The sequence below is a fragment of the Typopeltis vanoorti genome, chromosome 6, assembly GCF_054136105.1.
Source record: "Typopeltis vanoorti isolate ZY-2024b chromosome 6, IOZ_Tvanoo_1.0, whole genome shotgun sequence".
NCBI classification, from domain to species: domain Eukaryota; kingdom Metazoa; phylum Arthropoda; class Arachnida; order Uropygi; family Thelyphonidae; genus Typopeltis; species Typopeltis vanoorti.
In genome coordinates this window covers 117768595-117782864 of record NC_143554.1, presented here as the reverse complement: position 1 = coordinate 117782864, position 14270 = coordinate 117768595, and the positions used below count along the sequence as shown (strand labels likewise).

The window sequence follows — 14270 nt, the reverse complement described above, 5'->3', positions numbered from 1 at the left end:
TTATTGTGAAGAATTTTCCTTAAATTTGATGTCAAGGAGATCATTAATCATTTTGTAATTATATATTCAATTATACAGATTTACAAAACTCATGCATAACTTTTTGCTATCTTCCTTGCCAATCTACCCATTAAAGGAAAAATTTCTTACAAAAACATTTTATAGCTACTCAAAAAACCATTCTTTCAATAACTTTTAATTTTAATAAATCTAAACTGAAAATTTTTATGAAATATAATTTTGAATTTCTATAAAATTGAAAATGAAAGCTTGTGATATTTAAAAATCTTTCTTTGTTCCATAACAGCTTCTGTGTTCCTTATAAACAACACTGCATGATTTATACATACTACAATACTGAAGGGCTGTATGACAGAAAGAAAATGCTTTGTATACTAGATATCCTGCTTCATTGCATGAAACTTTTAATTTTGTTTATTACATATAATTTTTGGTAATCAAAAAAGTCCAGCTTTGTTTCAGTTATTTTTAAGCAGAAGTTTTTTATGTTTATTTTAAAATAAGAGAAAACATTTTTAAACCTAAGTTTTTTTTGTTAATGATATGATTAAAAATATAATTTTGAGTATAAAGGCAAGCAACTTTTAAAAAAGCATTAATAAGCCAAACAGATATACATATCCTAATGGAAATGTAGTCAGACCTGCTTTACTCTCAACTTAAAATACCTAAAGATAGAAATGAACAAATACACACCACACTAATGAAATACAGAAACATTCCAATAATAGTCAGGATCAGTTTACACTAAACAAAATAATCTAACTGCCCCCCCCAAGAACCAATTTTTATAGATATGTGATAACTGACCAAATGATGGTAAAGGTACAAAAGTATTAAGGAGATAGTTATTTTAAAATATATGAATTAAGTTATTCAAAAACATATAACCTAAAAGTTATATTAAAATAAATATTTTTAATGCCAACAGGTCTTCAAGGCTTAGATGAGTTAACCAAAAATAAAAGGTGATAAAAATATTAACGCTTATTAAGTGCAGCAATAAGCCAAATCATCAATATTATAAAGTTTTTTCACTGATAGATGTTAAAACATTAATAGTACATATTAACAAATCTAACTGAAAACAAAGTTTATGCTGTATTTCCAAGCCATTTTAAAATTAAAAAAAAATTTTTTTTCAGCCTTTTCAAAAAAAAGAAAATTCTGATCTATGCTAAAAATTTAATCTGAAAGTTTACAAACTTGACAAATGTGAAGCATTTCAAAGCTAGGTTTTAAAATTTGTGAAGACCAGAATATATATCGAGAACTGAGTGAAGAAAAAAGGGCACAGAATAACATGTTATGTAATCCCTCATGAAAAACTGTAACTGATGTGCATTTCTAGGCTAATATTCCTGGTATGTGCCACAGTATATGAAGTTTTACTTTAAGGCAGAGAAAATTTATCGTCATATACTGCATATACGACCAACCTCTGTAACAGGTACAATGAGATCATTGTGTTAAGGAAAGGAACAAAAATAATTGACAAACTGATCCTATATTATGGCATCATTTCTTCACTGGATGGTTCACAATTGTGGGGCTGTTGTGGCAAAGTACATGAAGTTAGTTGTTGCTGATCACTAGATCCCTGAAAAAAAAAAAGTTTAATTGAAATTATGAAGTATACATACATATACACACACATCATATGCAATGAGCGAGTCATCTTATGCTTTGCAATGAAATATAACTGGAAAATAACTCATTATGGGTGTTTAATCTTTTTCTTTTAAACAAAATAATTTTCATAGAAGATTAAACTTGTGCTCCATACAGTTTTATAATTACTCACTGCATAACATAATTTTAAAGGAATATACATAACCTTCTGCAAAGCAACATGATCATGCTTGGCACAGTCAAATATAAGATACCAAGGAAGAAAACAGTAGCACAGAGAATTTCGAAGTGGATCATATAATTTTCCTCATGAAACTATAACTGAAGTGCATGTCTATAAATCAGCCTTAATTTCAACATACAATGGCTATAATGCATAAAAAAAAACAACTAACTTTAACTTGTTAACAGCATACAGAGCTATAATTTTGAAAAATATATCATATTATGTGATAATTTTTTTATGAATTTTTAATGGAATTTTGTACCATTATAACATTTATTAGACACATGTATTCACAAGAATATAATCATTTTATTACTGCAAATATTTCGACCTGAGACTAACCCTGAAACTAATTGGTCATCATCAGTGTATCAACATAATCACAAGGTGAAGATACAACAAAGAATGTTAATTCTATTATCTCAACTGTAACTGCCCACTAGGTGACTTCTGGTACGTGACTCAGTTCCGTGAATAGTAAATTATATATTTAGTTTAATCCTTTATCCAAGTGTAAGCAAACAAAGTTTGCGCCTGAAGTATCTTCAAGAGTGGGGCAACTCAAGACAACGTGGACTAACTTCTCATCACTTGCCTTAGTATCCCATAATGCAAAGCACATCTCCTTGCAGGTATAATGCTATGCATTATGGGAAGAGTCACTACCCAGACTGGTTTTGACCTTTATTCAGGTCTCTTCAGTGGGAGCCAGACCCAGAGGTGATACCAAGGTTGAAGTACTTCAGAAGTCATATTTCTATATACGAGTTGCCAAAAGGTGTCACATCTTATTATTAAATTACTCTAGATTAGAGAAAGATGTTGGAAGATTTTTCACTTGGTTAGACTATAAATTATATATTTATTTTAATCCTTTATCCAAGTGTAAGCAAACAAAGTTTGCGCCTGAAGTATCTTCAGGACTGGGGTAACTCGTGGTAAAGGTGGTATACTTCAAGCGCAAACTTTATTTGCTTACGCTTGGGAAACTAAAAGTGAAAAAACTTCCAACATCTTTCTCTAGTCCAGGGTAATTAATAATAAGGTGTGACACCTTTTGTCAACTCATATATGGAAATACGACTTCTGCATTGCTTCAACCTTGGTATCACCTCTGGGTCTGGCTCCCACAGAAGAGATCTTAATAAAGGTTGAAACCGGTCAGTAGTGACCCTTCCCATAATGCATAGCATTATACATGTCTGCCAAGAGATGTGCTTTGCATTATGGGATACTAAGGCAAGTGATGAGAAGTTAGTCCACCTTTCCCACGAGTTGCCCCAGTCCTGAAGATACTTCAGGCACAAACTTTGTTTGCTTACACTTGGATAAAAGATTAAACTAAATACATAATTTATAGTCTAACAAAGTGAAAAAAACTTCTATAAATAGGATTAACAATTGACTATTTAGACTTACGTGCTGGGTTGAACTCATTATGGGGTTTAATGGAATAAATACAGCACATATAAATAATAAAACACATTTAGTCACTCCCATATTTCATCTCAGTTATTGAGACATCACAGGAAACAATAGTAAAATCGCAAAAACACAACACACAAATCTGCACAAACACTAAGTGGAAAAGATTAGCCTGAAAGCCTAAAGTCCTATGAGAAGTGTCCTCCATGGGCACTGTTGGCTAGTCTTAATTGGATTGGGTGAGAAGCCTAAGAATCAGTTTCCCAAATCTTGGGAAATTTAATATAATCATATTTGTTAAGATTAGGTCGGTTTTTAATTCTGCTTCCAATTCTAAAAGAAAAATCTTTCAAATTTGTATTTTTTGTGTGAAGCATAATAATTTTTTTCCCATTTGATTCTGTGTAAAGTATCCAAGGCATGTTCAGCAAGCCCCTAACTGACCTAATACTAATGGCGATAGATGTATTTTTTATGTTCTGCTAGGTAGATGTTTGCAGATCTCCCAGTCTGGCTATAATAAGATAAGTTGCAGGAACAAAGAACTTTGTAAACAACTGAACTGATAGAGTAGTTAGAATGGTAGAATGCCTTTACATTTACTGACACTGAACTGATATCCATTTTCCCATGCCCATAATTCCAGCCTATTAGAATCATTCTGCAAGTAGTGCATATCGGCAGCATTCCTGATTACCCTACCTATCTTTGCATCATCAGCAAATAATTGTATGTTACTTCTTCTTGATATCATCAATGTACAGACTGAATAACAGTGGACCAAGCACTGATCCTTGTGGTACACCACTGGTTACCTTAAATCTTGAAGACTCACATCTTTCCCGTAGACCACTTTTTGATATCTGTCAGTTAGCCATCCTCTTATCAATGCTAATATTCTATAATCCAAACCCATATTCTCCAATTTAAGCAACAGTCTACCATGCTGTATTCTGTCTAAAGCCTTAGCAAAATCCACAAGTATCATGGTGTATCCATGTCTAGTTACAGAATGTGAGCAAGTTGCTAAAACATGACCTTCCCTTAGTAAACCCATGTTGTTCATTGCAAAGTAGAGATTTGTTGTCAACCCATTTCTGAAAAAGCCATAACCAATGAATGCGATCCATAACTTTTCCATACCTCTGAAATCTTCCCTGTTCTGAGACTCATATTAAACAGCCTGGTCAAAGGAATAGCCAGTTCAGCTGAACACTTATTCGGTTTGTGTAACTGCTCTTTATACCTCATCATCATGCACCTGAGTTTCTTCATCCAGTGAAGAGATAGCAGTGAGCTCAATGTAGCATACACTAGGTTGATAGCTTTAAACAAATTTTAAATAGTTATTCTTTCATATTCATTCTTTCTTTTACTTGCAGCATATCCATGGAATTCTTGTGGATTGTTTTTAGCATGCAGAGCCAGTTTCTTTTCATAGTTGCGACTATTTTAGTCTGCTGCTTATAATTTTCATAATGGACATCATCCTTATGCATACGGTATTCCTTTCACATTATCCTTTTCTTACGAATCTCTTGCTTAATAAGATTACATATCCATTTGACTCCTACCCTATTTATTCCTCAAACTCTTGGGATACATTCTGATATCGCATCATTTAAGTATTATTTAAATGCTTCCCATGTACTGTTGATATTCTTCCCATTCAGCAACCGATCCCAATCCACTGAACTCAGTATATTCCTCACTTGGTCATAATTCCTGTGTTTTTAGTTCACCATGTAACCTTTTCTGAATGGAACATTCATAAACTTATATATGGATATATGATGACTGTTTCCTGCCAACAGTTTCTTTTCTTTTTTTTTTAATTAGTATATTATTTGTCAGGTCTTCAGTTTTTGATCTGTCTTTACTTTTATGATCCTTTAAAGCCACTCTAAATGCACTAATCTCCACCTCTATCTTAGTATCCCTCTGAGTCTTTTTCCTGTTTTTACATCAAACTTCTGTGTCACTAATCTTTCATCTGCTATCCTATTTGTTACCTTACCATCTTAGATGTCTTTTCTGATATTGTCATTTTTAATATGAGTCTTCCAATGAAGCCATCTATTTAGTCATGTGATTTTTCTTAGGACTCTCATACACTGAAGTGCCACTGAATTAGGGATACTATCTAGTAATGTGTAATGTGTAAAATTTTGTTGCCGAAATGAAGCTTATTAGCTCTTTATATTTAAGTAACTTAATGGTTGCACCTGTTTGGAAACTCGTATAGCAGAGTATAAGTTCTTTTCGCTATACACTTTGGTATTAACTTGATCTAGCTACTCACTGATGAAGCCTCAAAAAAGGCTGAAACCGGTCTGGGTAGTGACCTCCCCACCATAATGTAATAACAGCATACATTTCCTAGGAAATGTGTTTTTACATTATGGAAAATACCTAAGAATAGTGATCAGAACTTTACCGACTTTGCTGCGAGATTTCCGGTATTGCACTACGTGCTAGGGTCACTTGCATTTAGCGGACGCTTAGTGATCGCCGATACTTTATAGTTTACTATACTATATTCGGCAAGAAACTCTCTGATACCAATCTTTGAGTTTCTTATTCGGTTTTAAAACAATGTGGGGTTTAATATCCCCTTAATTTAAATAAATAGTATACTGATACCTCTATAGTTTTTAGGGTCATCTCTATTACCTTTCTTAAAGATAGGAATCACAGTTGCTTTTTTCCATTCTATTGGGGGGATACCAGTTGAGTAAATTTTATTTAAAAATAATAAGAGTCTTTCTTTGAATCTTGTTCCTGCGTATTTATATAGTTCTGAACCTAGCTTATCTTCTCCAGGTGATTTTCCGTTTCTTGTTTCTTTCAGGCTGATTTCTAATTCTTCTTCAGTTATTTCCTTTTCATTAATTGTTTGCCAGTTGTCTCTTTTAAAATATTTGTTTGTCCACAGTTCTGTGTAGTAATTTAGAAATTCTTCTAATTTCAATTCAGTGTTTAATTTTATGTTTTCTTTGGTATCTGCATTTAGGTGTTTCAAAATCTTATATGCATTGGGTCTTATTTTATATAAATCATGTTCTAAATTAGAAACAAATTTATTCCATGATTCTCTGTCTTTTTCTGACTTCTCTTTTAGCTATGGCTCTTATTCTTTTATATTCTATTTCATCTTCTAATCTTTTACTGCTTAACCATTTGTGATAGGCTTCTTTTTTCTTTTTGATTATTTCTTTGATTGTATCATCCCAGATCTTCAGTTTTTTCCTTTTATTGAATTTTTTGGTCTTTCCTAAGCTTTCATTTGCTGCTGCATTTAGTATCATTTTTATATTAAGCCATTCTATTTCTATTTCTTCATTTTGTTTTATTTTATCTAGATATTGGTTAATTCTTTGTTCATATAGCCATTGTACATTTATGTCATTCAATAGTCTAGTTTTATAAACAAATGTTTCAATTTTTCTTTCTGTTCTTGTTACTTGTAGCCATTTAGGTGGTAATCTTAATTTTATTTTAACAAGGAAGTGGTCACTGCTTATTTCATATCCTCTGTGAACTCTAACATCTAGTGAAAATTTTGATGTCTTTTCATTTAATATGAAGTAATCTAATATTGATTTCCATCCTCTTGCTGCCCAAGTTTATTTATGTATGTGTTTATGTTTATAGAAGGAATTCATTATTTTTAGGTTATTATAAACTACAAAGTCAATCAATTTTTTACCATTCCTGTTTAGAGTATGTTCTCCATGTATTCCTATATCAGTATTAATTTTTGTGTTTCCAATTCTTGCATTTAAGTCTCCTGTTAAAATTATATAATCATTTTTATTTATTTTATTATATATGTTTTGTAGCTGATTATAAAAATCAATATTATCCTGTTCTCTTCCTTCTTCTGGGGCATATCAACAAGTTATTGTTAAATAGCCTCTATCTATTTTTATTCTAGCTTCTATTATTCTTTCATTCCATAATTTAAAATGTTTTAACTGTTTTGAAAGGGAGTTATGAATCCAAATCATGACTCCTGCTTGTGCTCTTTGGTCTCTGTCGACTCCACTGTATATCACATTAAAATTTTCAGTTCTCATAGTTCCTTTTAATTTCTTTTTTGTTTCAGTGATTACTGCTATTTTAAAATTTCTTTCATTTAATAACTGGTCTAATTCTATTTCTTTATATGCTATTCCTCTTACATTCCAGTTTGCTATGTGTATTATATTTTGTCATTTCCATTTTCATTTTCCCTTTTCCATTCCAGGGTCGTTTCCCATAGATTCAATCCGATTATCTTTTTCTGTCAGCTTACAAGTAGGATTATGTTCTCCATGTCAGGGGACTAGCCTGACGATGGAATAGTTCAGTGGTAGGGCTGCTACCTTAAGGCTTCTGAACTAGCCTTCTTCTGAATTTAAACCCATAGGAGGAATAGGGTATATTGAAGGGGCAAGAGTAGATTATAGAAGAAATATAGTAAGGTTTATAGAGAGGGCATAGTTGTAAGGCCAGAAATGAAAAGACCCCATGGCCCTCGAGTACTCTAATAGCATAAGGGTCATAAAGTAAGAAGAGTTGGCTGATAAGGACTTATAGGAAAGATTAAAGTAAGTGGATCTTCCTCAAAGTAGAAGAAGGAGAGGATAGATCCAGCTAGGGATCCATGGGAGTGCCGCTCCCCTTACAATCAAGATGATTGCCCCTTATGGCCCTGTTGGTCCATGAGTCCTTATTCAGTATATTCGGACCACCCCACCATATATATATACACACACGCACGCGCATGTACACACACACACACACACACACACACACACACACACACACACACACACACACACACACACACGGTGGGCTCCCCTATCTGCCACCCAGGGGACGCGCTCTTAAGTACAGATAACTAAACTAATGCCTATAGGAAATTGTAGATAAAGGAACTGGAAGGACAAGCCATTAAAGTTTGATAGTAATGTTTCTTGATAGGGTCTTACTGTATAGATTACAGTTTATTACATGTTAATTTCTCCAATCTTGGAATACGTTAGCTTAATTAAGTGTAAATATTTTGCTAAAATGTATAACATGAATTTTCTTAACAAACCCTTGTGCTTTTACCTAATTAGTTGCCTGATTTAATGAATCCAACGCACCACTCATTAAAATTCGGACCTAAATGGAAGTTAATTGTTTAGTTAAGACCACGACTGCAAACAAGGTTAAATACAGAAGGTATTGATATTTGGAAACTAGATATATGTGTAGAACGATTGATCAAGTGCCTGTCTGAGAGGTCACTGCTTGACTGAGAAGTTATCCAATCTAAGGGTTCTGGGTGGTACAGCGGAACAAATAAATTTTCCCAGGACCTTAAGAGGATGTAACTCCAGATTTTTGCATCTAAGGAATTGGCTCTGCTCAGAGACAATCCCTTTGTTAATTTAATTCGCGCACGTGACAATCTAAGCGGGAGAAGTACACATAGATCTCTATATAACTAAATTATAATAAAGGACAAGAAAACAAAATAAAATAAGAACAAAATAAGAGATCATAACCCCCCCCCCTCGAATTTTTTAATGATATATCAAAATTAGTCAGTAGGAGTTCCATAAACTGATAATTTGTACTGCATCTGTGTTTTTTAAAGTTAAATAGACTTTGTTTAAAAAAGTTATTTTTTATTAATTTTGACCAGTCTACTGTTACTCACCAGGTAACAAAATCTTCTCACCACAAGGGATGACAGAATATCTGTCATGCCTTGGAGATGTCTGTAAATATCATTCATGATATTTATAGTTGACTACCACTACAGCAAACACCACTAAAACAAACTCACTCACCACAACAAATTACTGAACCAGTCATGATCAAAGTCCCATCTCATAGGTACAATACTATGCTAAAAGAAATCCATTATAGCAAACTATCCACTAAACAAACTGTTTCTGTGGTTCTTTATAAGTTTGTTACAGTGAGAGTTCACTGTACCTACGTTGTATCTAATGATTATTTTTATATCTTTTATACTTACATGAATTGTGATTTGTCTTACAGGTGAAGAAGGTATGCTAGTGTTATGGGGAAATGATGAACCCATGGTGGACATCACAGGGTATTGACAATTATGGTCATTGTGGGCAGGTGATATTAATGGGCTAGATGATGTCACTACAAATAAAATCATTTAAAATTTTATGAGTAAACAGTGTTATCAATTTATCAACAAAACAGTGTTTTGTTATTTTCAAAAAGAAAAGAATATAAAAAAAATAATGAACATATAATGTACAACTGCTTAAACATAAAATTGAAAATATCATATGTTTAAAACTTCTATTTCTAAACAAATATCAATTATTCTTTCTTTTAAGAGACTATAGAAATTGATGGTTCTCAATTAATGGGGTATTCCTGTGGGGCACATATCAGGATACCAAGGAATTTGTGCATATGTGCATACACTTGTATGTAGTTTAAAAAACATTTCATATTTTTGTATTATTTTAAACTTCAGTGATTTTTAAATTATATAATTTTGTATTCTGAGCCCACGTAACTCAGCCAGTAATGACAATGCCCTTTAATAGGAAAGACCTGATTTACTAGTCTAGTTGGCCTGAGTGGTTAGCATAACCTCTCTCCAACCAATAAAATGAAGGTGCATCCTGTTGTGGAAATGGGATGTTTGTAATTGTCTTTAAGAGTATATGAATTTCATCGCCCAGTAACAAATGTCCCCCGAGACAAACGTCCTGCTTAATAGAGGCCTGAAATGGGTTGGAAAAAAAATCTCCGTTTGGTCTCTAGAGCAGGATTTCCAAATTAGCTAAAAACTAAATTTAAAAAATATCAAATTTTTTAATAATAAAAAGATCCATTAATAATCAAAAGATCTACTAAGTGTATTACTGTACTACAGGTTCACAACTTTTTGTGGATGGGAATAACATAAAAAAATAAATAAAATAAAATAAAAATATAAGAAAAATCTTTACAAGTGCATCTCAGGTGAAGGTGAGTTAGTTATACAAAGATGGAAGGGGGGAAGGGTTTTCCCTTCTTGGAAATTCTGGGTTTATATCCCACAAGCAAGTAAGATGGATCCCATGAAGACAAATCTGCAGACATAACACACATATCCATCCTTCGAGGAAGCAGCAGAAGAATGGCAAGCCAGCTACAAATCAAAAATGACTGTAAATACCTAACCAGGGGACATCCTTAGATGGAAAGGAAAATTTTGTATTTGAAAAGTTGGATATTCTTTGGGAGTGTGACCTACGATAACTGAAGAAAACGTGTTTTATATACACTGCTTGGAAAGAGGACGTGGGCATGGGATGTAGGACCTCATTTTGCTGCGATGACTGCAGCAATCCTATGAGGCATATTTTCCACAAGTGTACGTTAGCAATCAATGGGAATTTTAGACCATTCTTCCTGTAGGAATGTAATGAGGTCCTGGACTGTTGTGGGGGTGGAGGTCCATTGATCACACCCGATGGTCTAATTCATTCCACAGATGTTCAATAGGGTTGAGATCAGAGCTCTGTGGAGGCCAGTCAAGTGTGGTGATGTTCGTGTACACAAACCATGCAGTTACAGCAGCAGCCTTATGACACGGTGCATTGTCTTGCTGAAATAGACAATGTCAGTTCAGTGGAAATGCCACAAAGTAGGAGGCAATGCATTGTCCAGCATGTTCAGATACCTCTTGGAGTTCAGAGTTTGTGCTCAACACAAACAGAGGTCCAAGACCAAACCAGGAAAAACAGGACTAAACCATCACACTTGCACTTCCGAATTTCATCGTTGGGCTTATGCACTTTGGTAAGAGACCCACGGTCGTCCATCTACTCAGCAGAGGATGTGGTGTGATTCGTTGCTCCATAACACAGTTTTCCAGGCTTCCAAATTCCATACACACTCTTTGCATCACCATTGAAGATGATGATGCTTGTTGGTTCAGGTAATGCGGAGCTTGCATATTGTCATCCATGGAATACCACGCCATACCATGGAAACCCACGTTGTCAGACTTTGTTCTGCATGTTTTTGTACAGATTCATGTTCCAGTCGATGCCCGGAACTCCACATTCAATGTGTCAGCTAACGAATGGCAGTTATGAAATATTATCCTTCATAGCACCCTACGATCACATTCAGTGAGTGTGGTGGGTCATCCACTATGGGTAGCACTTGCAGTTGACTCCATGCACTTCTTCCATCTCAGTATGGTATCACTAATTGTTGACCTCAGATGGTCCAAATGTCAACAATTTGCTGAACAGATAGGCCTGCAACATGGCATCCTATCACAATAATTTTTTCCCCATTTAAATTGGAGGGGGGGGCCTGAAAATTGCAATCATTATTTTCATAATAATCCTCATCCAAGATATGTACAGATTCTAATCTTTTGAAATAACTGCAAAAATGATTTTCTGTTAAGCTGTTTAAGAGAGCCATCATAATTTTCTGGATATCTTTTAGGAATGAATGAATGTATTATTATTATTACCTGACACCTCCAGGGAGTCCAAAGACTCATCGAGGGAGGGCACCTGCTCTACAGCTCTCTGTCATCACCACTCAATCCACATAACGAACTGCAACTACACCAACACCATCTAATGTCCATCACCACCACTAGTATTTTCAGACAATCACAAACATCCATGCTCACGGCAGGATTCGAACCCGCAGCCTTTTGACTGGAGAGCACATATGCTATCTGCTCAGCCAACCAGGGCGGTATGATCCTTGAAATAATTTTAGGAATATAAACAAATCACAGGGCCAGGTCTAGTGATTATGGATGATTTTCTAGAACTACAATATTTTTTTTTACCCAAAATTTCTTGACTGAAAGAATAGCTACTGCTTTGAAAATTGTTCATTCATCCACTGCAAAATATCTATCCATAAATACATTTCATGCTCAGAAAGATTTCTCATTACTACACAACAAGCTTAGGTTTGAAATTACACATTTTATAACTATAGCCATTTACATCACCACACTTACTGAACCAACTTCTCTTCACTTACATTCCACCTACTTCTGTTCTTTGAAACAGCTTCTCTATGTCTTCCTAGTCTAAGTCTGGTGTCAGCAAATTATGGCTTGTAGCCCTGATATGGCACTCTGCCTATTACTGCATGGCCTGCAAGTGAAGGATGGCTTATAAATGAATTTTGTCAGAATCATAAAATTACCATTCAGTAACCATAGAGTAGTGTTAATTAATGTGATGCAGCCATGCTCATTTGTTTATGTATTGTGTGTGGCCACTTTTGTAGATGTGGCAGTGATGTTTTGGAGAGGGGCTGATCAATTTTGATCCCAAGTTTTTTTTTTTAAATCAATTAATGTATTGTAATTACCAGAAACAAAATAAATAATTAAAAATTAATTTTTAAAAAATTATATATTTTGTTTAATAACTTGTATTAAACTATCTAGCCCTCAGAAAATGTATTGATCCCTGCTCTAACACAACTGGCAACTGTTCAAAACACATGTCAACAGATTTCTCCTTACTCTATTTGCCCACACATGGCACTGAAGTGCTACAAGTCTTGCAACCTTTTATGTGTGTGTGGATGGGTCAGATATATATATACACACAGCAGATGTACACTACAGCAAATACCACTATAAAAACTACTGAAAAGTCCTGACATAAATCCAATATAGTAAAATATGAATAGTAAAAGCTCAAAAACTTCACAATAGCAAAATGAATTTCCTGGTAAATAATATCAAAATTAGTAGAAAAAATGAAAGTTTGAATTCACTTGATGACAGAATGCCAAGGATTGGCAGGAACCATATATAAAGCAAAATGACAAGATGAAATTTTAAGATAAAGCATGAAATTATAAAAATGAAAATCCAGAATTAATGTTTAAATTTTGAAATGTTACATTACCTTAAAATAATGTCACTTATCTGAAATCTTCATAATGAACTAAATATGTACAAATGGTACTATTAAAATCAAAAACTGAGGTAAAAAAAAACTCAAAATTCTAAAAAACAAATTTAGGATTTTTTACATTATGAATAAAGAACAGTTCATTCTACGCAAAATGAGCTGTTGACCAAACAAATTTTTATTATTATTACCTAAGACGTCCAAGGGAGTCAGACACACATGTAAGGAGGCAATATATCACCCACACAAGCTCTCATAACTTTTCTCATAACAAATTCATTCCCGATTCACTTCTTTCCTGATTGCATTCGTTCACAACTTCCACGGATGTCCTCTCCACTTCCATGGATATCCCCACCCCTCTGTGAAATAAAAAATCCATCTACTGGTATCCTATATGACTCTTTCAGAAGTATGAAAGCCGCTGTCATGACTCCCCCCTCTACCTAATGTTCATTGTGTCTATAGCCCACAAATGCTCAGTCTCTCTTCATAATCCACATTCTACTGTCCCAACATTATCCCTACCTCTCCTTTGCACCCTTTCCTTTTTTTTTTTTTTTTTTTTTTTTTTTTTTTTTTTTTTTTTTTTTTTTTTTTGCACCCGGCTCCTGGTTTCCACCCATCATCTTGGAAACCAGGAGCCCAGATCTGCACACAAAAGTCCAGTATGTCAAAAGCCTTGTAGAGAAACAAAAATTACTTCCTTATCCTTCCATATCAATGTTCATTTCAGCAATGTAATTATCCTCTGAGCATCTCTTTTACTTAAACTTCAAATTAAAGAAACACTGTAGATTGTGAAATATTTCTTTAATTTACTTCTAAGGGAAGTAAATTCTACTAAGCAAATTATTCTTCTTTGCAGTTCTGTGGTTAAAGTTTATGCTAGCAGTACATCAATTGGTCTCTGTCAAATTAGGAAGCTGGCATTCACTCTAAGTGAGTCAATCACTTTTCTCTCAAACTGACAAATGTTCATCCCTTGTGTCTCCTTTCAATTTGGTAAATGAAGGTGACCAATTATAAATTTTAAT

General features: G+C 33.9%; 1 protein-coding gene across 1 annotated transcript in view; it reads right to left on the bottom strand.

Annotated features, from left to right (window-relative positions):
• Positions 1-970: 970 nt before the first annotated feature.
• Positions 971-14270, bottom strand: part of LOC150105858 (protein ILRUN) — a 121937-nt gene continuing 108637 nt past the window's right edge. The window contains exons 5-6 of the mRNA XM_090393630.1: positions 9324-9460; positions 971-1621 (exon numbers count right to left, since the gene is read on the bottom strand). Coding sequence (XP_090249756.1) covers positions 1532-1621; positions 9324-9460 — 227 coding nt within the window. The 3' untranslated portion in view covers positions 971-1531. The remainder of the gene's footprint in view (positions 1622-9323; positions 9461-14270) is intronic.